Source organism: Polypterus senegalus, chromosome 4 (genome assembly GCF_016835505.1).
Source record: "Polypterus senegalus isolate Bchr_013 chromosome 4, ASM1683550v1, whole genome shotgun sequence".
In the NCBI taxonomy this organism is placed as follows: domain Eukaryota; kingdom Metazoa; phylum Chordata; class Cladistia; order Polypteriformes; family Polypteridae; genus Polypterus; species Polypterus senegalus.
This window is the reverse complement of record NC_053157.1, coordinates 88,009,795-88,035,803: the sequence shown is the minus strand read 5'-3', so window position 1 is coordinate 88,035,803 and position 26,009 is coordinate 88,009,795. Positions and strand designations below refer to the sequence as shown.

Here is a 26,009-nt window from a genome sequence, read left to right as displayed (position 1 = left end):
ATAATATAATAGACTTTTATTTTATATAAGTCATTTGGGTGTAAACCAACAAGCCAACCAAAGTAAATGTATGCACTGATTGAGATTGTATGTTAATTCAATCTACTCTATAAAATCCTAAGCCTAAAAGTGCAATGGTGACGTTGTTAATATCACGTTTTTTGTCACGCTTTAAATCGGGTTTATTTTAAAACCTACATATATATGTTTGGTACCATTCTTTTCAGGATTTTTTTTAATGTGATGTTGCTAGATTTTCATATTCTTGTTCCGTTTTTAAATTATAAACTAAAACATATCAAGAACTCACGTCTTGCACGACGGGACTTTGTGCCAAAAGATTTAACCATGCCCGGGGCCAGAAATAAAAGACAAAGAGTAGGACGGCTGCTGTACAGGCTTAAAAACGTTCGAAGCGCTGTGCGAGATGCAGATCACGCGGCACAGCAGCTCATCCAGCAAAAAGGAGGTAAAAAAAAATATATATATATATTTGTTTCCCATTATATCATTGTTTAACAGGGGTTTTCAGAAGAGGGACTGCGTCTACTTGGGTTGTGTTCAGCTCCCCTCTTTATAACTCGAGCGGCAGAGACGCGAAGTGGCTGGCAAGTGAAGCAAGCGGGGGGAACTCCCTAGTAATTTATAGAACGAACCTATATTATTTGTTTCTCTGATCATTCTGACCATACTGTAACAGACTGCTTTTGAAGAATGCTCCATCTAAGGCATTTTGTCGAGGAGTAATTAAAAGATACAATAAGGATGTTTCTTTCTTTGATAAGATGTTAAATTTCTGCCACACTTGCTTGGTTACTCAGTTGGCCAGACAGCCAATACTAGGAAAAGTCCTGGTGGTTCCAAACTTCTTCCAACTCACAATTATTCAAGCCACTGAGCTCTTGGAAAGCTTTAGAAAAGGTTTTGTATTCTTGCCTAGTTCTATGCCTCATCACAAATTTTTTCAGTGGTCTACAGAGAGTTTGTAGGACTTCATGGCTTGGTTTTTGCAGTGTGAATTGTGGAACCTTAACTACACAGGTATTTGCCTTTTCTTAACGATGTCCAATCAATTCAAGTGAACACAACTGTACTCCAATCAAATTTTAAATACATCTTGATGATGATTAAATTAAACAGGAATCTGAAAACCTGACCACAATTTGGAGTGCCACAGAAATGGGTTCTAATACTTGTATTAATTAAAGATTTCAGTTTTTGACATTTAAAACATTTACAAAACATTCTGAAAACACATTTTTAATTTGACATTATGGGTTATTCAGTGTAGAGTGATGCAAAAAATGGCAAATATTATCCATTTAAAATTAAATCTACAATGCAATAAAGTGTGCACAAAGTGAAGGGGTCGGAGTACTTTCTGGATTTACTGCATTTTGAGGAAAAATCTACATTATTATAATGCTGACTTCCATCCAAGTCCAATTGAAAGGTCCCTGGGGCCATGAATTGGATTAAACAAATTTAAGAATATTATGGTATGCTGTGTTATGTTACTTGAAAAGTCAAGTTTGCAGTGCTGTCTTGGAGTAATTTGTTATTATAATATTCAATTTAAAAGAGATAATTCTTTTATTATGAAATTCAGTTTAATACAGTAATAATGATTGTTTCTCTTTGCAATTCAATTTCTCTTTAATTCTTTATAATAATACTCAGTCTAACAGCAATGGTTGTTTCACTTTTTGTGCACTGTGCATTACATCCTTAAAATATATTAATTGTTTATAATAAAGAGTTGAAAAAGAATGGTTGGTTACTCTGTTTATTATTCATTCATTTTCTAAGCCACTAAAGAGTTCTGGATCATGTGGAGTCAATGTCTATCCCAGCAGCACTCATTGGAAATAATCTCTATTAAACAGGATACCAGTTAGTGTATGGCATAGTCACCACCTACACACAAACACACACACACACACTTAACATGGAAAAAGCACTGAAGGTAAAAGGAAACCCAAAGGAAGAACATGTAAATTACTAATAGCCAGGGCTTAAGGCAGAATTTCAACCCAGTGTCTGTGAGGCAGCAGCACAAACCACTGCGCTAATTTTTATTTTATTATTTACTACACTATTTAGTTTAATCAATGGATGATATTTGTTTTTTCCTTTTTATGATGAAAACCTACAAAATAAAAGCAATGGTCAAGTCTCTTTACCTTTTCATCCATCCATTTAATGAGCCCCCTTATTATGTGGTTGCAGGGAGTTGGAGTATCGACGCATTGGCAAAAGGAAGGAATCAGGTGTGGAGGGGTGCAAGTATCCTGCTTGTTTTGGGTTAAATGCCTTTCACTGAGGTATGTATATGACAAGAGAGATAGATAGATAGATAGATAGATAGATAGATAGATAGATAGATAGATAGATAGATAGATAGATAGATAGATAGATAGATAGATAGATAGATAGATAGATAGATAGATAGTGTAATGGACAGCACAAATGGCTAGGTATCCTGTCCAGGATGGGGCAAGGTTCCTTTCCAGGTGTGGAGGCCAACCCTGCCCTTTGGAGGCACGAGAAGAAAGGTGGAGATGCCAGTGTCGAAGTGGGCATGTTGTCATCCCAGCAGTGAGGTCAGTATGATGAAAGGACAGTAAAAGTTACCCTGCCAAGGCTACATATTCCCCCAAAATACTAGGTTGCAATATTCCTGGGTCACGCTTTCTGTATGAACATCCGCAAGGCATGGTGGGAACTGTAGTCCCAGTGGTGCAGCCTTGGTGGGTTCTGTGGGTGCCACCAGGGAGTGCTGCAGTGATCCATAATCCCTACTTTTGGGGACTTCCACTTGACCCAGAAATGCTTCCAATGGGTTATGCCCTGGCACTGGAAGTTCTCCCGAGAATAACATAAAAGAAACAGGTCAACCTCTTCCAGGCGAAGCATTAGCCTTTTATTTAAACTAGGTAGTTTGGTAGGTAGGTAGGTAGGTAGACAGGTAGGTAAATAGATAATTAAACATTAAACTCCTGCCTTTATATTTCATGCCACCTTTCCTTCAGGTTTTGCTGGCTCAAAAGGAGACAATTCTTCATGAGCATATCATTGCATTAATAAACAGGGAAATTGTAAATTAAAAGTAACTTTTTATGTGTGTGTGTGTGTTTTGTTTTCTATGGACAGTCATAGCCTGCCAATGACCATCAAGCCTAGAGTAGCTTCTATCACCATCTATGTGCACTAAAAAGAGAGTTATAAAAATTAATGTAATAAGAAAGAAACATTAATATCTTTGTACATAATAAATGGATAGTAGTAATTATAGCACAGTATATAAATAAAAGAAATCACAAGGCTTATTTCATTTGTGACTTACTTGGGTTGGAGACTTTTTATCTTGAAGATTTGGCCTGACACTCCTGAATCCTTTTGCTGCCAAAGAGGAGCTGCTGGCGTCTCCATTTCGTAGCCCTTCTGTAGCACTATAAGACCTCCAGACCTCTACAGAATATAAAGATAAAAAAATCTGTTTATTTGCTTGAACGATGCTGATTACTGAAGTGTTTTTTTCTGAATCCAACAATAATTTTAAAACATTAAATAAATTAGAATCAGGACTTCATCTAAATAGAATGTTTTTGGTTTGTACCGATCATGCATTTTGGATTGATAAGTGTAGTTTAAAAGAAGTACTGTATACCACTCAAATTGAAATTTGTATTAGTTAAATAATGTTGAAAAGTATATAAATTGCATAAAAATCATGCACGGTCTGTACAACTCTTACTATTCTACAGGTAAATGACTAAACAATGTATTTCATTGCTCAGCCACTATGAACCATCAATGTGCTTTGGAATTGATTCTACAAGTGTCTGGAACAGGTCAGAATGCAACACCATCTTTTCATGAGAAAATCCATTATTTTCTGTTTTGATGATGGTGTTGCTAAAAAAGACTGTTTCAGTGACCAGTCCAGAATATCCAATAATTGCTCATTTCAGTTGGGATTTGCAGACAGGGAATAGTTATTTAAAGTTTACAACATGGTCATTCTTCTTAAACCATAGATTGGCCATGTATGCCTTATGGATGGGGCATACCTAGAAAATTTAATTAGAGTAGAAATGCTTCATCCCGGACTGTGACTGCTCTGAATTGTTTTGCATTTAGTGAGTATTCATAAGCTTAGAGAGAGAAATGTGAACCCAACACCATAACAGATCTACCAGAACCCACTGGATACTGAAAACAAGGTAAAGAAGGTCTTATCTGAGCAGATGATTTTCCTCTAATAATTGAACTGCTTGTATTCTTAAGATTCGTTTACCCATAAAACTGCATTTTTAGTGTCTCTAACCTAACAGTTCAGAACTCCTTGCATCTTCAATCAAGGCTCCTAGCTTTGTTCTTAGCTGTTAATGTCTTTCACTCTTACTTCTATGCCAACAATATCCTGGCCACTACTTTTCATAAAACAACTGCAAACTGAGCAGTCTCTATCAGTAAGAGTCCTACCAAACATGCTCTAGCTATCATCTGTCTCTCAAAGTCACTTGGGCCATTGCAGTTAAGATAATGATAAACTGGGTCAGTTCTGCATTTTTACAAGACCTCAAGCATAATGCCATCTAACAGCTTTGTAGTAGCCAGAGCTGTGGGAAAACCACCTACCCATAATGCAATCAGTATTTCTCATCTGGTGAAGTGTTTCCTCTATCTTGTCCTCTAATTTTGTGTCATTAAGATAGCAAAACAACTTAAAAATCAATTCTAATTTTTATTTCTTTTAAGATTTTCCACAAAAAACCTTAGCTTTAAAACACATACAAGTAAAATACTTCTTAAGTTTATAGTTAAATAATGAAGTTAAACAGTTACCTGAATCTGATGAATGTGAGTCATTACCTAATAAAAGGAAGGGGAAACATAAAAAGTTACATGTATTCTTTCCCAGTAACATAAACTTCTTTTTGAAATGATTGAAAATGAATACTGACTGAAGAGTGCAAGCCTGAAAACTGAATTAGCTTAAGCATGCATGTAGCTATATAATTCACCATTCAAATGACTGCTCCAATTTACACTTAGATGCTTCATAATTTGAAGGATAAACACAATATACAAAGAGAGTACCTGGGACATGTACTTCTAACTTTTTGGAAAGTGAGATTTTGTTCCTAGCACTTTTTTTGCAAACACCATTGAATAATTACATGAACACACATTAATGCATTAAATTGGTCCTCCTCCCTATTTTAAGCCAAAGCTACACCCCTGGTTTTAAAGAAGGAAAATTATTTTGATGTTCTAAAAAGGCTTTTTAAGATATAATCTTTGATGGCAATTCCCATTTCAATGTGCTACCTACTTTAACATCCTATTGGTAGAATGATGGGCTTTACTACATGTGAACAGTAAGCAGTCATCTGCAGAAAGCCACTAATCCTCAGAGTGAAAGATGTGTTGATGCTATTGTTGAAAGAGAATTGCATCTCCTATTTCACCTATACATGTTGAGAGCTGAACACTGTGAGAAATATTCACTGGCCTAATTCATCTGTACAGATCAGAAGCAAAGATGTACAAAGATACTCTATCAACTTATAATTCTGCACTTTTGACCAGCATCGCCTTTGTGTTCCAAAAGCTGATAAATGTAATGCAACTGAACACATTAACAAATGTCTATTGCCATTTGACAAAAATAATTATTTATGCCTCAACCTATTTATGAAGTTTTGTAGAGGTGACAAAGGAAAATGTGCATTAGAATCTATGTATGTTTCGTTTGTTAAAATCTTTTACTTTTAATTATATCTGATGATTATTTTTTACAATTTACAATTTACAATGAGTGGGTTTCCTCCGGGTACTCCAGTTTCCTCCCACAGTCCAAAGACATGCAGGTTAGGAACACTGGCAATTCTAAATTGTCCCTAGTGTGTGTGTGTGAGTATGTGCACCCTGTGGTGGGCTGGCGCCCTGCCTGGGGTTTGTTTCCTGCCTTGTGCCCTGTGTTGGCTGGGATTGGCTCCAGTAGACCCCAGTAGTTTGGATATAGCGGGTTGGATAATTGATGGATGGAACTTACAGTACAATGAGCACTAAGATATAATACAAGCTGAATTATGTGACAGTTTTAAGGTCCTAATTTAATGTAGGCGCCTCAAGCGTGTGAGTGTTATTGGTCAAAGTACTGATACCTAAATCTGTATTTACACACAGTACATGCTAATTGGCCACTTCATTAGCAACTTGGTCTGTTAATTTCCAGCAGAACCTTAGACTCAACAAAGTTTTATAAGTGCAGCAACAAAGATGTCCCTTAATGTTGAATAAGCATATGCAGCATAGTTGTAAAATAACGAGTGGGAACTCTCCAATCAGAAACTCATTCCACCTCATCCCACACATGACTGACTGGATTTACAGTTGATCAGGTTAACTGGAAAGCCATTTCATTAGGATGAATTCAATGTTGGAAAGCCATTTCATTAGGACAAATTCAATGTCATATTCCTGAAAACATTCTGCATCTTTCTCAGCTTTAAAGAAACAAGTTTTATCCAGCTGAAAAATCTCATTCACAATTTGATACATTGTTGGCGTTAGCAGAAGCAATGGATTGGTGGTGAAAGTCATATATCCTGTGGCATTCAAACACTGATGTCGATGAATGAAGTGATGCAATGTATGTCACATAAATATGCCCCACACAATAACATCACCAGCGTCAACTTATACTCTTGTCATCCTGAAAGACGAACACAAGAAATTGCATATGGTAGTTTTCAACAACTTCTTTGAGTCATGAAGGGGCAGGATACATCACTATTGGATATAATGTTTGCTCTTCTTAGCCCCGAAGAAAAACATTTTTTTTTTTCATTGGTAACAGCGGAATAGAATTGGGGTATTAGCTGCCTAACCTTGCCTGTGGCAAAGTATGATGAGATGTGCATTGTGGTATGCCTCTTTTAGCAAACAGCTGTAAGCATAGTGATTAGAGCCTGCAGGTGTCACCCTTCATCTACTTCTACTGTTAATGACCACGGATCATGAAATTCCCTACTAAGACTGTTTTCTTCATACAATCTGATTATGTCTACTAGTCACTCCCATGTCATGTTCAAAACCATTTACATTTTCAGTCTTGCTGATTCTCCTTCTGAACTGCACCCACAATCTTTGCCACTTGATAGTCTGATTCATATTGTTACTGACTGTGCAGTGACCTGCTTGGTAAACCTAATATAGTGGCCACTCAGAATATATAGCTCCCTTTTTCATTATTATTGCAGTCACTGATAAAATATTAAAGTTGAAGTTAAACACTGTTAATGAAAAAAATAAGGAGCACAAAAGCAACCAAAACAAAGGACCATAAAATAGCTAGCATGATAGATTTGACTAGGACACTTTTATGACATGATCTTTAAAATAAAAAAGGGCCTCATTCTTGACGCAGAAAAGGCTTTCAACCATATGAACAGGCAATGTTTGTGGAAGGTTATCGATAGGATGTGCTTTGGGCCAGCATTATTAATTTAATGAAAACCTTATATTTATCTCCATTTGCAGTTGTCCTAATTACAGTAACCCCAACATTTATCCTCCATTCCCCATTCAAAGAAGGACTAGACAGGGCTGACCTTGTTCCCCACTTCTCCTCAGGTTAGCTCTTGAACCCCTAGCTATAGCCATACATAATTCTAAGTTGCTTACCTCTATTACAGTTTATAATTCCAACCCCTTGATCTCCTTATATGCTGACAACATTCTACTATATTTAGAATCTTCCTTCTTCTGATGACTCCCATATCATACATTTTTTCCAGTTGTAAATATTGTGTGCAAAATCTGCACTTCTGCCTCTTAATGATCTCTGTCATCAAACCTCCCATCCCTCTTTGATACCAGTGTTCTGCAGGCTCAGATATTTAGGAACAGATACTGTATATCCACTTTCTTATATACGTAGCCTCTCATAACTATCAGTGCATAGTCACTGAGGGCAGGGCCTCTGTTAAAAGGTTGGACAAATCTCCCTCTTTCTTTTCAATCTTGGCTTGCAATTACTAAAATTATTTTTTCCCTGATTTTAACTTCATCAGTTCCATGTTACCTCTTCCATTTCTGGTCCAAAATAAAATTATTGCTTTTTAACTTTTTATGGAATAGCAAAAGACCATCCCTTAAACATTCCAGTTTAATAAGATGCAGACAGAGTGCTGGAGTGCCTTTTCTTGACCTTGAGTTGTATCACTGGATGTCCACACTGCGTCCTGTATGGCTGTGGTTATAACCTCCTTCTCATGGCTTCTTATGTAATATAATTTGGCTGCCCCTTGCCTATTGCAAGATCTACCAGGAATCTTGGTATAGTTAAACACATTAAGGTTGTTTTTTGGGCCAGTGCTGTCTTATACCATTGGTTTATGGCATTGTGCTGAGAAACTCTTAGATCCTATGATAAAATGGCACACCCATACTCCCATCTTTGCAACCCTGTCCTGTCAATTGGTGACAAATAGTGGTATTTTCTCTCTGACAGTACTATGAGGTCAGCCTTCTAGATGATCTGTTTGATAGTATGGGTGTTATAACAGTCTCTTAAGTCTCATTTTCATCTTCCTAGTTCATCATTTTTCTTTTATTTGCAACTTAGTGATTAGAGCATGTGACATCTCTTGAGTCACTTCATCATTTATGTTCCCTGGGTTAACCTTGCACCTTCCTCCATATGTTCTAGCATTGCCCTCCTGTTCTCTCTTTCTGATTACAGATAAGTCAGTTTCTATCTTCCTTTCTGTCTGTAAACATCATTCCTATTCCTCAAACTCTACTTCTGTTGGACCTTTCAAAACTTTCTCTTATCTGTTACCAGTATGAACTGCTTGGCCTTGGCACTATAGTGGCTAAATTACTTCTTGCCTCTTGTTGGAAATGTCCTGAGCGTCTTTCTTTTGACAATTGGCAATCTTCCTTTTTTAATCTAATTCATTTGGAACTGTTTGCCTCTCAGATTAATGGGGCATCTTTATAATCCATTGAGAATGGATAAACCTCATTTTCAAACATTAAAACTTTATTATTTGACACTTAGGTTCATTTGGTGTCGTTCCTGATGCCTTTGTTGCCTAATTATTTTCCTTCTCTATATCTATATATTTTTTAATATTAGCTCTCCTGCTAGGCTCTGGGGAAGTATGTGGGGTGGCTTTGTGGAAGTGTATTGCGCATATACAGTTTTCCTTTTTTTAATTGACCTTCTTTATGTGTCACAAAAAGAAAAGTATGAACATGACAAGTATATGACATATGGTTTTAGGATATATTCTTTCCCCTTTTTTATTCTAAAGTATGGTGTGCCTGGGCAGTTGTCCTGGAAGGGAAGGGGTCCTTTCTGGGACAGTAGGCCAGACCTTTTGGAGGTACAAGAAGAAGTCAGCACATTGGCAGAAGAGACCAGTCTGGAAGTGGGTATGTTGGCATCCAGGGAAGGACTGGACTGAGGAACACTACCCTGTTTGAAGACCATTGTGATGGATGGACAATGGGGAAGACAACTGGTTAGGGCTACATGCTCCCCTGACACGTTAGGTGGCAGCATCTCTGGGGGGTGCTACCAATATGGACACCCACAAGGCACACTGGGAACTGTAGTCCCATGGGATAGCCTTGTTGAGTTCCAGGAGTCCTGTCAGAGGGTGCTGTGGGGATTTGTGATCCTTGCTTTTGGGGACTTTGGCTCAATCCAAAAGTGCTACCAAAGGCTATGCCCTAGTACCAGAACTACTCCTAAGTACTTCATTCAGGCAAGTCGGATTCAGGAGAGGAGCTGGAGGAACAAATGAGAAAGACAGAGAGGGTGACAGAAGAAAGAAAAAGCGCATCTGTGGTTATGCAACGTGTGAGAAGCTCTTTTTAAGGTATTGTGGTTAATAAACCTCCTGTTTGAAGTTGGGACTTGTGTCATTGTTGTTGTGTCTGTAGTTTGGGGTGCTGTCTGAGGTGTATTATTAAATGTTATGTGTAAAATAAAAGCAGTTGACTTGAATCTGCCTTGGGCAGAAGAGGTATAGGGTGGACAGAGAGCAGGACTAGTAAGAATATACAGTGGTAACTACAGAGCCCATCCAAGTATCAGTGTATGTAAACAAAGAGGGGTAGTATGTTTGCTAAAACAGTACATCAGAGGTAATTACTCTCTGGGCAGAAGGCCTTCCCATGTGTTGCATCTATGTTGAACTTCTTCATAGCTTGAAGTGCAGAATCTGCAGCTGTGGAACATGAGGGACTCTACTACATATCATGGCTGGGATTACTTGGTGTTCACTAGAGCAGAAATAACTTTGGGGAGCCAATGGAAATCAGGAGGATTTGGTGGATCAGAGTGTTCCTAACTGTGAAAATGATTCTGGGGATTGCTGCTGGAAGTATCCCTTGAGAAGGGTTTAAAGACCACTCCATATCATGGCCCTTTAAACTAGGAAGAAAGAGGATTTGAGACTGGGGTGAATCATCATAGTGCTGGTGCACCCTCAAAGAAAAGATTGGGAATTGTGTGAGAGAAAATATTGTGAGGCTTGAATGACATTGCTTTGTGCATTGTGGGCAAGTGTGCTGGGAACCCCCTATCTGATATTTAGTGGTCCTCTAGTAATAAGCAGGGAGGCAGTTTGCATTTGTTGTAGTTCATTCATTTGAGTTGATACTTTATGTTATCTAAAATTTTTGGCATACATCTGAACTTTAGAACATTGTTTTCAGAGTTAGGGTGACACGTTGCCGTGACCCCATCATAAGATGTATAAAAAATACATTATATCTATTTTATTAAAATAATTTATACTGTGTTTGAGTTTTATTAGCTACTGTTTTGCACTGAATTCTGAAAATATTTTATTGTAAATGAATACAGCTTGTAAGTGTCCTTAAAATTAAATAACCATTCATCAGCTATACCGTGTTTTATCCAAAGGAACTGAGTATAAATGGATGGATCTTGAAAATTTTATAAGCCATGAGCTTTAATGTTGCTTAGATTTTAGCCGACCCTGAAGCTAGTGAACACCTGCTTAAGGACAATTGTTATAGTGAGTCAAATAATTTTACTACAATAAAACAAAATCTGGGCATAATACATGCAATCTGGCAAGAGCTCAAATGGTCTGTCAGTTATTCCTCTGTGTTACTGCATTCAAATGATATACTGTGTTCAGATTAGTTATCCTAGGTAATAGCATAAATTTATTCATACTGTCAAGTGCTTAAAATGTAATAATGAGATTTTAATGCTCACCTTAAACATAATAATCATATAAAGAATAATTTATCTCTCGTTAAACACAATAATACAAGGCTGTCTGAGGCAGCTCACTGCTGTAGCTGTTTATAAATGGATACAAGCTAAAATGACAAACCAGACAATGGTGTTGCAACAGGCAATGTGATTAAGTAGTTTTAGTGAGTGAGGATGTGACAGGTTTTTTGAGAGTGCTGTGCGTAGCTTCTGAAGATTTCTTGTTTTGCTTCCCCTTTTATCCCTTTAGTCTCACCCAATATTCAAGGCAAATAAGTTATCTGCTACATCTAAAGGAAGATCCTGTCATGTAAATGCTTTATCTCCTCATATTCGTACATACTATTATTATCATTGGCAATCACTCATAATCGAGGGTGATTTCCTTCCAAACAAGGAACAGTCTATCTATGAATCCAAAAATGATTAATGAGACCCATCCACATAATCTGCCACAGGGGAAACCATAGGTTGATGATTTATGCAGCTGTCGAACAGCTACATCATTCTGTGAGCCCTGCCACTGATTTTCTCTGGGTCAGTCCAAGCTAATAGCTTCCCATGTGTTGCATCTATGTTGAGCTTCTTCATATTGGCCTTCACAACATCCTTAAAGCATTTTCTCTGTCCTCCTATGGCATACGTGTCCTGCCTGAGTTGAAAGAAGAAAATCTCAATCTTGGGAATTTAGTACACAGCATTTATATGAGATGTGTAGCCCAACAAAAGTGACAACCAATAACTACTGTCTTGATGCTCTCAGCATGGAATTCAGAGAATAACCAGTTGTTGATGAACCAAACTGAAATTATCTTTCACAAGCTACATAGATGGCACCTTGCGAGATAGTCTTGATGTTCCTCTCATAACTTGTCAATGTTTGACCTACATATGCCAATGTGGTAATACATTCTCTGCTTCAATTTTGATATCACGGCCCTCAAAGTTCCCATTCCTCAGGTGACCAAAAGCCCAACATTTTCTAAGGTTTCACCACTGCACTGAATTGTTGGAGTTTGAAGCTTGTTGGTGGATGATATATATATTCACTGTATTGGTGAAGATATCAACAAGTGGCTAATAATTCTCTTCTGAGTGAGCACACACAACAGTATAGCTAGTATACTGAAATTTCACAATTGAGGTCAAGGTTTTTTTTAAATAGTTTACTATCCATTCAATAAATTGGCACAACTATAAGTACTAATAAATCATTAAAGTGCTGTAGTGTCCAGGATGATTATGCAGTCTGGTTTAATTCCAATATGAACTTCAAAAGGCTCTGTGGTAGATACCTATTGAGAAACATATCATCATTAAGCAGAAGAAGAATGGTGATAAATTTGGGTGGGCATCCATATTTAAGAAGGATCTATACAGTGTGATTCATTTGACAGAATCAAAGCCTTTTTATGAGGTCAAAGTAGGCCATGTAAAAGGATCTCTTCAACGACGACTAGTAAAGACCATGTTAATTGTGCCTCTTGATTGGCTGAAATCCATTCTGGAATTTTGGGTGGAGGTTTTCAGAGAGTAAGAGAAATGGTTTAGGAGGATTATTTAATTCTATGATGTGCAGTACAGTGATTTCTCCATACATATATTTTTTTTCTGTAATACGACCATAGAGTGTTGAAGTCTAAACCAGAAGCCCTAGAAATGAGAAGCAAAAGTGCTGTGTGATGCTTCAAAATCTTTCTTTAGGAAAAGCTGAAACATTCACGTCAAATGCTTATGTTATTTGATATGAATTCATTGGAATGTTCAGGATATTAAGTGAAGCTAAAAGTTTTATGCAACAACTTTCATTTATTTTTAAACCCTGCATACTCAAACCTGAGTGGTGGGGAACTCAAACCCAACTCAGCAGACAGGAACCAACTCTGGATGAGATGCAAGTCCATGGCATACGACATTCATTAACACAATAGGCAAAACAAGAGTCCCTAATCAACCTAACCTTCATTTTTGGGGTATTTAGGATTTAATCAGATAAAGCACATGAAGACATTGGTATAATGTGCATACTCCACACTGACTGAACCCAGTCACTGACTCAAAATGTTATATCAAACATTAAAAATGCACATTCAGAGATTCAAAATGTAGATTGGCAAAGTAACTGCACCCATTAAACAGGGAATCTAGACCCATGCCTGGAATCCACCAAAAGATCAGATAACATGCCAAAGAAGTCAGAGAAGATGGAGGCAAAAGAAAACTCTGGTCTGTATTCATTGCTTGTGAATTGTGATTGCATTTTTAAGGATACAAATCAGAAATTCACAATACTCAATATCCAATGAAAATTAAAATGACTAAGTAAAGTCCAAAAACCTGACTTTAATGTAAGGTTTAAAAATAATAAAAAATGTTCAGAACCTATGAACAATAAAAAGACATGGCATTGTCTAACTCAACAACATATATAACATACATATGGTAAAGTCAATCTGATGTAAAAAAACTCTTCACCTTCAATCATTGGGGCAGTCCTAATTATACCCACTGTTTAATTCTGTTACAACATGAAGGTATATTCTTTTTAAAACAACATCACCACTTCAGTACTAGAACATTTGAAGGGCATGCCAAAAAAAACCATACTGCATGCAAAAGTGTGCGGAATTAATACCTGCAGCCATATACAGATTTGGCGAACTCTGGATTCTCTTCATTGCTGTTAATGTGACAGACAAGGCAGCACGTTTGCGGGCACATCCACCGCTATCTGGAAAGCGCAGCACCACAAAGACACATGCCCAGTACATAGGAGGTAAGCACATGCATCATTAGGTAGATATTGTTAACAATAAGGATACTCATTCTCTGTTTATCAATATAAATAAGAAAACACATGCAAGAAAAACTCATTTGCGCATGAAATCAGACTTTAATCCATGCAAAGCATATTTAATTAGACTTAAAAGGGTGAATTGCTGAAGCTGAGGCAGAATGAAGTGCTGTTATTCCATTTGATTGGGATAACTGTATAACATTATAGTACAGTTCTTCTTTCTATTAATACTGCCCATGCATTATAGGAAGTACATGTAATAATAGAAAGGTATGACAGCCAAAATATAAGGGAAATCTCTTTAGTGGAAGTGATGACATCGGTGGCAAGCAGCTCGATATGCATTAGTAGTGCTGTTGGGCAAAGCAACAGGAGAGACAATGTGGAATCGGCACATTTAAACTTTTCATAAAAAAAAATAAAATAAAATAACATAATCACTCTATATTTAACTACAGTGTCAAAACTTATTCTGCTTAGCCAACATAGAAACATTTTGAAACATTTTGAAAGTTCATCAATCAAATCACAGAAGAATGTCACACTATAGGACACACAGGCTTGGAACCAGAATACTATTTTGGATCCAACCCATGATTTAATTACAAAGTTTTTAATATTTGAGTTTAATTGAACTTGCTCAAATGAATGATATTTGGTCTTATTATTTTTTTCCAGAAACAATATTTAAAAATAAAAAGTGCAGCATGACCAGCTATCATAACGTGTCCACATTTATTAAGATTAAGGATGTAAACCTAGGGGCAGCATATTAATGACTCTGGAAACGTCAGATTCCTAGGATTACTAACACATAATTAGAAGAACCAAAGTAAAATGAAAGAAAATTTACTTCATATACCTTCTTCACTGTGCTGAGTGTGCCAAAGTGACAAAAAAACTGAGGTTCTTTGCGAGTGACAGCTTGATACAATTATGTGTTAGATGCAACCTTAAACTATACAGCAGTTCCCTGAGGTTTAACCATTAAAGATGCCCATCTATTTAACAAATTAGACAGGGCAACATGAAACCATAAAGCACCTCAAAGGCGTATTTGACGAAATTATGGAAAACATCCAAGGCAGGCCAATATTCTCTTTTTTTTTTTCTTTTTCCTTCATATTCAACCCCCATTCACACACATTATGACATTCTGTCAACTAAAAGCAGGCACATAATCTTTGGGATATGCAAGGAAATACATGCAGATATGGGAAGAATGTGCACACTCATCTTTGGAGATGTGTGGCAAGCATTAAACCACTTTGCCACTTACATTGGCACCAAGATGATTTGAGCATTGAATGAGGACATAACAAGCAAAGTCACAAAATTGCAGAGGGATAAATAGATGATGACTAGGCACCCTCTATAAAATGAAAAGAGTTTCAACTGCAACTGGGGGAACCAGAACTATGGAAACCAGTCTATGTGCCCCCTGCTGAAACTTTTACTTTTGAGTAATAAAAGACCTCCTTCAAAAATATACCATGTTTCGAGTTTCATGACAAGATTTAAAACATACTGTATTTACATTACATTGAACACTACATAATGGAAAATAAGTCATCATCAGTGGTGTACTGCATGCAAAAATGGAAAATTAAAGTGAGAAAGTTCTAGTCATTCATGCCACTGGTGTGATCTGAAAATACAGTAAAATGTTCTGTTTCAATAAATAGGTAAGGAAACTGAAACAGCTTGTTAACTTACAAGTCTTATAACCAGTCACATCCTGTCTCATTTGCAGATAAAAACAAAAACAAAAAAAAGATCCTTGGACCATTTATATAAATGAATAAATAAGGAGTATGTCTCTAAACTGAGACATGTTTGTGCAGTTATATTTAGTAAGTGTATCTTAAATGTGTTCTTTTTAAACAAATTTAGTTAATAGCATTTTGTAAATATTTGAAATTACATGACTGCTTCTAAGGATTCAAAACCAACATGAAATCATAGTGGATCTGCTATATTGCAGTTCAGCAAGTCACAGTCTAAACACCTATTGAAAAGATGAGGACTTACACGAGCTGCTGCTCTACTTCCAAAAGAGAAATTTCCCTTAATATTAGTTCAATCATGAATATATTTTCGTTACTTTATAATCACATTTGATAATATAAAGAATACTATGTTATGCAAAATTAACTATGACTTGTACTTCTGCAGGCAAATGAAATACAGTGTACAGTACTAGTCTAAGGACAGGGTTAGTGATACAAACAACTGTCACCACCAGGGGGTGCCAATTGAATGTTGTGGGCTCAACCTGTTTTCTTATATGCTAAATGAGTATCTGCTGCTTTAATACTAAGTTATGATAGATAGATAGATAGATAGATAGATAGATAGATAGATAGATAGATAGATAGATAGATAGATAGATAGAGTTAGGTCCATAAATATTTAGACAGAGACAATTTTTTTGTAATTTTGGTTCTGTACAGTACAACAATAAATTTTAAAAGAAACAACTCAGATTCAGTTGAAGTGCAGACTTTCAGCTTTAATTCAGTGGGGTCAACAAAACGATTGCATAAAAATGTGAGGCAATTAAAGCATTTTTGTTAACACAATCCCTTCATTTCAGGGGCTCAAAAGTAATTGGACAATTGACTCAAAGGATATTTCATGGGCAGGTGTGGGCAAGTCTGTCGTTATGTCATTATCAATCTATACTAATAAAAGGCAAAGCCCTCACTGACTGACTGACTCACTGACTCACTGACTCATCACTAATTCTCCAACTTCCCGTGTAGGTAGAAGGCTGAAATTTGGCAGGCTTATTCCTTACAGCTTACATACAAAAGTTAAGCAGATTTCATTTTTTACATTTTTTTGTATGAATATGTGCTATATAAATAAATGTTGATTGATTGATTTCGAAATTCTACACGTAACGGTCATAACGGTTGACAACGTTTGCCATGTTGAACTTTCTTATTTATGGCCCCATCTTCATGAAATTTGGTAGGTGGCTTCCCTGCGCTAACCAAAACCGATGTACGTACTTATTTCAGTGGTATGATGCCACTGTCGGCCGCCATATTGAAGTTTCTAACGTCACTAATTCTCCAACTTCCCATGTAGGTAGAAGGCTGAAATTTGGTACTTATTTCGATGGTATGATGCCACTGTTGGCCACCATATTGAACTTTTCAACAGTCTTACTTAAGTGTTACTTATGGGCCCATCTTCAAGAAATTTGGCACACGGGTTCCCAACGCTAACTGAATCCTACTTACGTACATATATACGTCCATGGCCTGCAGCTCGGTCACCGTGTGAGGCGGCGTTGGGTCCCCCTTTCCAACGCCTCCCACGTTGTTGGCTGCCTTCCTATATAAGGCCGTCCGTCGCTCCAGTCTCTACATTCCCTTCCTTGCTTCGCCACGGGATTCACGTCTCCCTGCTGATAACTACAGCCTTTTTATTTAACCCACGGCTTCTCCGCTGTTTTATTGTTCATTTATTACGATTATAGTTATTGTGTAGGTATTTTAGACTTACTGTACATTGTTCAGATACCCATTTCCTTTATCATTCCAACCGTACCCGCATTAACATGTCTATCGAGGTGATCACCATCGATCAAAGAACTGTCACTTACCGAGTGGTTTCCATGCCCGGAGATGGCACCTGCCTTTTCCATTCTCTTTGTTACATATTGCACGGCCATATCAGGCTCACTCTTGATATCCGGAGGAACATTGTGTCTTATGTATTGAATGACTGGGGCAGGTTCAAGGTGTGGACTGATGGTACAGGAGATAATTATACTACACAGGAGCACTAGAAGAGTGAAATGCTTAAGCCCTTCACCTATGCATCTGCATGTGAGTTTATGGCTGCCGCTGAATTGTTCGGTTATCGCTTTCAAGTGTACCGAAATGGCCAAATATTTTACACCTTTCGACAACCGCCAATGCCTCTTAAACATCTTAGATTCACAGGTGACGATTTTAGTAGTGGACACTTTGATGTTTATGAATGTTTAAACTCTCAAAAGCTGGATGTGAAGTTATCGATGAAACTGGTTGCATACTTACAACGCTTGACAGATGCTGAATGTCACTTCAACACAAGTCCTACAAATACTGTCGTAATTGAAACAAACCATGAAACTCAAACCGATTATTACAGCAGCAATCCAAGCTGTGAGATTTGAGACAAGATTACTGTTCACATTGCCAACTGTATGTAGCATGCTTAAGAGTAAGTTCTGGAAAAACATTCTTTGGACAGATGAAACCAAGATCAACCTCTATCAGAATGATGGCAAGAAAAAAGTATGGAGAAGGCGTGGAACAGCTCACTATCCAAAGCATACCAAGTCATCTGTAAAACACGGTGGAGGCAGTGTGATGGCTTGGACGTGCATGGCTGCCAGTGGCACTGGGACACTAGTGTTTATTGATGATGTGACACAGGACAGAATCAGCCGAATGAATTCTGAGGTGTTCAGAGACATACTGTCTGCTCAAATCCAGCTAAATGCAGTCAAATTGATTGGGCGGCGTTTCATGATACAGATGGACAATGACCCAAAACATACAGCCAAAGCAACCCAGGAGTTTATTAAAGCAAAGAAGTGGAAAATTCTTGAATGGCCAAGTCAGTCACCTGATCTTAACCCAATTGAGCATTCATTTCACTTGTTGAAGACTAAACTTCGGACAAAAAGGCCCACAAACAAACAGCAACTGAAAGCCGCTGCAGTAAAGGCCTGGCAGAGTATTAAAAAGAAGGAAACCCAGCATCTGGTGATGTCCATTAGTTCAAGACTTCAGGCTGTCATTGTCATCAAAGGGTTTTCAACCAAGTATTAGAAATGAACATTTTATTTCCAGTTATTTAATTTGTCCAATTACTTTTGAGCCCCTGAAATAAAGGGATTGTGTTAAAAAAATACTTTAGTTGCCTCACATTTTTATGCAATCTTTTTGTTCAACCCACTGAATTAAAGCTGAAAGTCTGCACTTCAACTACATCTGAGTTGTTTCATTTAAAATTCATTGTGGTAATGTACAGAACCAAAATTAGAAAAAAGTTGCCTCTGTCCAAATATTTATGGACCTAACTGTAGATAGATAGATAGATAGATAGATAGATAGATAGATAGATAGATAGATAGATAGATAGATAGATAGATGGGCACTGTATAAAATAAAACAATAGGCAGATAGATCTTACCTGTATTCATAATGAAGATTGTGTTTGCCTCTTTGAAGGATTACCCTGAAAATAAATAAGAACAGATAATGTGCTATTAGCTTCAGCTGTGGATTTTCCTGTAGTTCTTCATGTCACATGTAATAAATTAATCTATCTTTTCTTTGTAACTGTGTTTTTTTATCATGTGTCATTTTACAAAGCAATTCAACATGAAGTTGAAAACAATACTTACTGCATACCAGAATAATAAAAGGATTGATGGTAAGACAAATTATTACAATTCTGACAATGACATCATTTAAAAAAGTGTAGTATTTAGAAAGATGTTGCAAAATATGTCCAATGTGAAAGATTCATAAAACAAGAATAACAATAAAACCTAGGCCTTCCTGCATATCATTGAATTCAGGCATGTAGCCATTCTTCAAGTAAAACTGCCTTCTCATATGCTTTTTTTAAACTTACTCATGTCACTCCTGGGCAACACACACCAGGATGTGGTACACGCCTGCTTAGGAGCATAAATCTGGGAGTAGTGTCTAATCCATTATCTTTCCTGTATGGCTAAGCGGAATGAGTTTTGACACTGTAGTTAAATATAGAATGATCAGCAGACTCTGTGTTTCATGGCTGTTGAATAACAATTTGAAAGAATATTTTATTTTAGAATGTGTCTATTGATTAAATTAGACTGGGGTATACATAAAAGATATGCAGTGCTACAAAAACCAAATTATTACAACACTAGCAAGAAAAATCAAATTGTCTTATTTTAACCTGTCATTTGTTACAATGGATGTGTATAAACTCTGTAAAATAGTTATTTAGATGAAGACTACACAAGATATACTGTACCTCAACAATATGAGAGAATTGGCATATACAGTACATACAACATGATGGGAAGGTAGTAGTTTCACTTTTACAGGATGTTTTTGCTGCTTTTAGCTTAAGGGTGAATCGCACACTCAATGACGTCAGTGGAAGCTAAGGGGAATTGCATTTAAAACAGAAGAGAGGCAGCACTTCTTTACGCAAAGAGTTGTGGGACTTTGGAACAAACTACTGAGCCATGTAGTTGAAGCAGAAAACCTGACAACCTTTAAGAAAAAAAACTGGATGAGATACTGAAACAGCTTAGCTGTTAGCTAAACAAAAAGGCTTCATGGACTGAACGGTCTCCTCTCGTATGTTCTAAGAAAATACACTTTTTAATAAACATAAATGAATCGCTACGATGCAGAGTCTGTGGAGAGCTTCTGCAAGGCTCACCTCTCACATTCATAACCGAAAAAATAAGTGGTTGTTTATCTATAGAAATGTAAGAAGCCTTTTCATGGCTGTGTTTCTTCTGTCTTTTCAGATCCTTACAGAAAGCAGCTTTTACCCATCTTACTGTAGGAGAGCAGGTCTGATGGCATGATCTTTGAATTTTACTGAGTGTGGCATAACAAGAGCAGGGCCAACATGGCCCAGAAGAATCAGCAACCTTTTTTGTACACTTTTGGGGGATACTAAGGTCCAGCTAAATGTATTTCACAAAGCCTGGAATGTAAAAGTACTTTAAAAGTTATCACTCCTTACCAGTAGCCCATGGATCTTAGAAGAAGGAAAAGGGTAAATGGCAAATGATAATCTGACAGGAAAATACTCAAGCCAGAGACAGAGAGGTAAGATGAAATGAGAGGGACTGTTTCTGAATTTGCTGTTACAGGAGGTGTTTTAGAGATGGAAAACTGAGTGGTCAATGCTACCAGTTAGAACCAGCATTAGGCGAGCTTATGGAGCATCTAGAATTTACTTTCTATTTTTTTCTGTCTACTTTGATATAGTATTTTATCTATGTCAAGTGAAAAAATATATGAGCGCTTATATTGCCTTAACTGGAAAATGACTGAGAAAATAGGGGAATCCTTAACTTTCAGAATAAACACTAGCTGTCCTCAACCCTGAACTGGAGAAACAGATTATTAAAATGGATAGACAGATGGACTTATGAATAACTGCAATTTTTCAAAATTAAAAAGAGATCATTCATGCAAATATTCTTCATCATTAATTGCTTCTCTTGCTGTATAATATTTCTAATGAGAACATATTTCGGATAGATTGCATAATGAAATAATAGTATGAAGCTGAGAATAAAAAAGTCTGAATTAGCATAAACCGCTCTAAATTGGGGTGTCCATTAAGAAACGTAACAATTTACTTCACGAGGTAGAAGTACATCATAAACAAGAATACAGTAGTTGTGTCAGATATTTGAAATATTAAAACGTGTGCTTCAGTTTAAATGTTTAAAGTCTAACTATTCTAAATTGTAATAGAAATTTGTAACTGAATACAGTCTATTGGAACTGAGTATATAGTCTGTGGATAGTCACATTCACTCGCTACACCTTCACTACATCGCATTTTTTCATCTAGTCTCTTTAATACTTCAAGCAGAGATGTTCACTCTTGAGCCTTTTAGTAAAAACACTTGACCCCTAACTGTTGGTATACTTTAGTAAAATAAAACTACTAGCTTAATTTAGTAAAGAAAACATACAATAATATGTCTGACAGAAGAAAGGAGACCATTCATTCCATTAAGCTAGTCTGGTAAATTAATAGTTACATTGTCTCTGTTTCTCATTCATATACTTTTAAAACTTACATACATGCTCTACTTTACCCAAATTCTAGATGCTTTGTATTTTTGTAGCATTGTGACCAGACATTCACAAACCAATGAGGCTGCAAACACTGATACTTTAGCTTCTAGGACACAGAATAATAGGTGCCTTCTGTGCACCCTTAAACCCAAATAAGGCATTTACACAGGGCACAAGGCAGGAAACAAACCCTGGGCAGGGTGCCAGCCCACTGCAGGGCACACACATACACACCAGGCACAAACGAGAGACAATTTAGAATTGCCAATGCACCTAACCTGCATGTCTTTGGACTTTGGGAGTAAACCCACACGGAGAGAACATGCAAACTCTATGCAGGGAGGACCCAGGAAGCAAACCCAGGTCTCCTAACTGCGAGGCAGCAGCGCTACCCACTGCACCACCCTTCACTTAACATAAGGCACACTAAAAGGAAAAAAAGTTAAAAGGCAAAAAAAAAATTAAAAACACAAGGAACACAAAACACATGAAAGTCATGCACAGATAAAAGGTAATTTGCCAAGATTCCCTTCTATAAGGGGGAGCAGCTGATCTGTTTCTCCTTTTGCACTCAGTTTCTTGGGTCCCATTTGTTCTCTTACTATTAGAATGCAGCCATCCTTCTTCTCTGTCCTCTTATTGTGCTCTTGGAGGAAGTAGTCACTTTAAACTCATCTGGAGTATACCTCCTGAGCTGTTGGAAGTCATGCAAAGTACTGGAGGTTCCTGGACAGACTAGTCTCTGGATATATTTGGTAACCATACACACCTGAAAATCAGAAAAGACCAGGCACCGTCCTGTTGCTGCTTCTTGGCCTGCAACACATGGTCTTACAATTATTGCTTCTCTCATAGCAAATATTTTCTAAATCACCAACATATGGATTCATTAGCTATAGTTGTAGACAGGAATCTTCCTTTCGTGGCCTGATCTCCTCACTGAAGTCACCCAAAAGGTAGCACTATAAAAAATATACCAGCTGGCACATAAAAAGTACCCTGCAAATTATGTCATACACACTGACCTATGTGACATACCCTTCTGTTGTGTTAATTACCACTTCGACTTATGAAGACAACCTCTGGAGTATGGACTTTAGGATTCCTTGGTTTCAGTGTACTGCTCAAAGAACCAGTATGTAGTCTGCCCCTTTATCACCAATTTGCAGAAGCAGTTACAACTGACTTTCACTCTGTGAATCCGTCACATACCTTAACTTGAAGGAGCCAGTGCAAACATACAGCACCACTCCAACAAGTACAAAGATGGCAGAACAAATAAAATAAACATGTGCATCGGGACTTACCAGTAGCTTCACCTGACTAACTTTTGTGTGCTAACTGTGTATAATGTATATTAATGCACAAACATTTGCACATATATTTTATCTGTGCATATATATTTGTATATATACTAGCAAAATACCTGCGCTTCGCAGCGGAGAGGTAGTGTGTTAAAGAAGTAATGAAAAAGAAAGGAAACATTTTAAAAGTAATATAACATGATTGTCAACGTTTTGGATATGTTGAAAGAAGGGAAAAGCTACACCGCAGTAGGACGCCATTATGGCATCAATGAGGCTACGATTATTTTTATTTAAAAAGTAGGAAATGAATATCAGATCTATGGCCGCAGTGTCCATTTAACCAGGGCGCAAAATGAGTTGTAAGTGGATGTAATAAGACAGTAGTCTGGATGGAATCTGCTTTAGGGATTTGGATTGAAGACTGCCGGTTAGAAGAACAACGGTGGTGCTACACAAGGGCTGTAACGCTCTCCTTTGTTGTGCAGTAAAACTAAACTCATCGTTATCGGACGTGTCATTGTTGGTGAGTAACCATAATTAATTTTCTACTTACAGTACTTAGTACATGTACGTGCGTTTAGTGTCATTGTACACACATTTAATGTATACAATTTTTCTTGCATTGTACATATTTATTGCTGGTGGCCTGTCTATCATAATGTCTGTAACATGTGATATCGGAGACACACGATACCTTTAAAATAATATTTAGATTTTACTGTGAAAAAGACAAGTCTTGCCCACTGTTGCTGAGGTGTTTTACTTGCATGTTGTTGAGCCACGGCTTTTGCTTCCTACTGACGTGTCTGTTCATCTGTCTCATTAGCATGACGTTATTGTTGTGCAGTGACATTTGCTGCACACAGGTCTTTCGTTGTGAGGTGCACGTAAGTGCTGAAAAAATGCAAAAGTGTATACATGTGCCATCTAGTGGCTGTGGTTGAGCATGAACTGCTCCATTCACACACACACACACCCAGGTCTTTTGTTTAAATATGTCTAAAATACATCAGGAAATCAACAAACTTGGTGACCTCTGTGAAAGATTTCACACCAAATAAAGTCCTTTGAAAACAGCAAATTTGTGTCCAAGCTTGGGGAGCTGCACCACCACTAAATACTATATAAAAATGGAGAGTTGAGCTTTGTTTGGCAATTAAAGTGGTATTAAATTTACAAATTGTTACCATTGTTTCCAAAGACAAGGTATAATATTGCAGTTCAGGTATGATAAATAGCATGACCTACTTATGGCAACCCATAGTTACTTTACAGGGTAAAGCCATTCAGATCAAATTCAAATATAATTAAATTGTTACCACTAAACAGAAATAGGTGTTACACAATGGAAAATATATGCCAAGCCTTATAAAGATAGTTGAAACAGAGCCTATTAAATTTCAAAATGAGTTCCTGGTGAGTGTCTGTAGCTCAGGTTTATAAGGATTTTATTGCTCCATTATCTAAGTCCATATGGAGTTGGTAAACACAAATTCTTATTTTCCACATATGTTATACAGTAGTAGGAACTCCGTACAGTTCACCAGACATGCAAAAGAATAAAAATTAGTTGATTATTGTAAAGCAAGCAAGCAAGATTGCAATATAAATTGATAAAAGATAACATTATGCAATAGAAATGAGAAAAAAACACTGGAAATAAACAGATTCTAAAAGATCAGATGCCTCATGTATAAAACATACGTAGACTCAGAAAGGCTAGCTATTTCTTATGCAAAAGTCAGGATTTATAAAACATGAACTAGGTATGAAAATTCTCTTTAACATTACATCAAACTTCAAAAAAGTCTTACACTCATCTCATTTCACTGTTCAAAAAAGTCTTACACTTATCTCATTTCACTGTGTATTTCACTGGCGCGTCTTGAACTACTTATATCACAGTTAACACTAGAATTACCAGAGCCTACGAAAAAACTCGTAATTCCGTCCCACCTTAAACTGCTTCTTAAATCCCTTCACACCTCTCCGCCAGCGCCCTTTGTCTTCTAAATGTGCTGATAAAGAGAAGCTTGGAGCAGCTGGCTATTCCATCCCCCCACCAATTTAGAACGTGCACGAACTTCAGCTTGATTGAGTATCTGGGAGTGAAGTGGAGTTTTAGAGTGGAAATAATAGATCGTTATTTGGAACACACGCATTTCATGTCTGTTCCGTTTCTACAGTAATCTGTGTCAACACATTGTTAAAACAGAAACATTTTTTATATTCTAGTAGTAGATGACAAAATGTAGGCATAAACTATATAGTGTATGAACCCTGAAGTCCAAATAGCAAAGAAACATTTTCACAAGAATAACACAATTGCGCTTTTATTCAAAAATATAACTGCAGAAACAAAAAGCCGCCTTAACATGCGACATTGACAGCAGTTTATTGTAACTGCCTCTGTGGTTCAATAGATACAGCCCCCGCTTGGGAATCAAAAGGTCACAAGTTCGATCCTGCGCCCCTCCGTTTTGAAAAGTAAACTGCTTACTGTTTTAGAATAAAAGCATACATTTGATTTCAGTCTGTAACAGCCGGTGCAATTTATGATCATTGTAAAGGTTAGCTTTTTTTTTATTCACTTTTCATTCTCTCAGTCGCGTTCAGAATCAATCCATACAACCCCATCTGACACGGCTGTTTTCACTAAAGACGCTATAGCTCTGCAGTGTACCACGATGCATACTAACGACCCCCACAACCCGGTTCTGACACACAAACGCTGGCGAAGCTGCCTTCTTGTATCTCACCGTCACTTGCTTTTCTTTTTATTCAGTTTT

At 37.1% G+C, this 26,009-nt stretch overlaps 1 protein-coding gene across 18 annotated transcripts in view; it reads right to left on the bottom strand.

Annotated features, from left to right (window-relative positions):
* The window catches only part of LOC120527501 (sorbin and SH3 domain-containing protein 2-like), a 416,285-nt gene that overhangs the window by 190,615 nt on the left and 199,661 nt on the right, over positions 1-26,009 (bottom strand). For 17 of the 18 annotated variants that reach the window (XM_039750968.1, XM_039750969.1, XM_039750973.1 and 14 more), the window contains exons 3-6: positions 19,275-19,319; positions 13,914-14,009; positions 4,852-4,878; positions 3,347-3,471 (exon numbers count right to left, since the gene is read on the bottom strand). In XM_039750968.1, the coding sequence (XP_039606902.1) occupies positions 3,347-3,471; positions 4,852-4,878; positions 13,914-14,009; positions 19,275-19,284 (258 nt within the window). In that variant the 5' untranslated portion in view covers positions 19,285-19,319. The remainder of the gene's footprint in view (positions 1-3,346; positions 3,472-4,851; positions 4,879-13,913; positions 14,010-19,274; positions 19,320-26,009) is intronic. The other variant, XM_039750970.1, reaches the window with a different exon arrangement.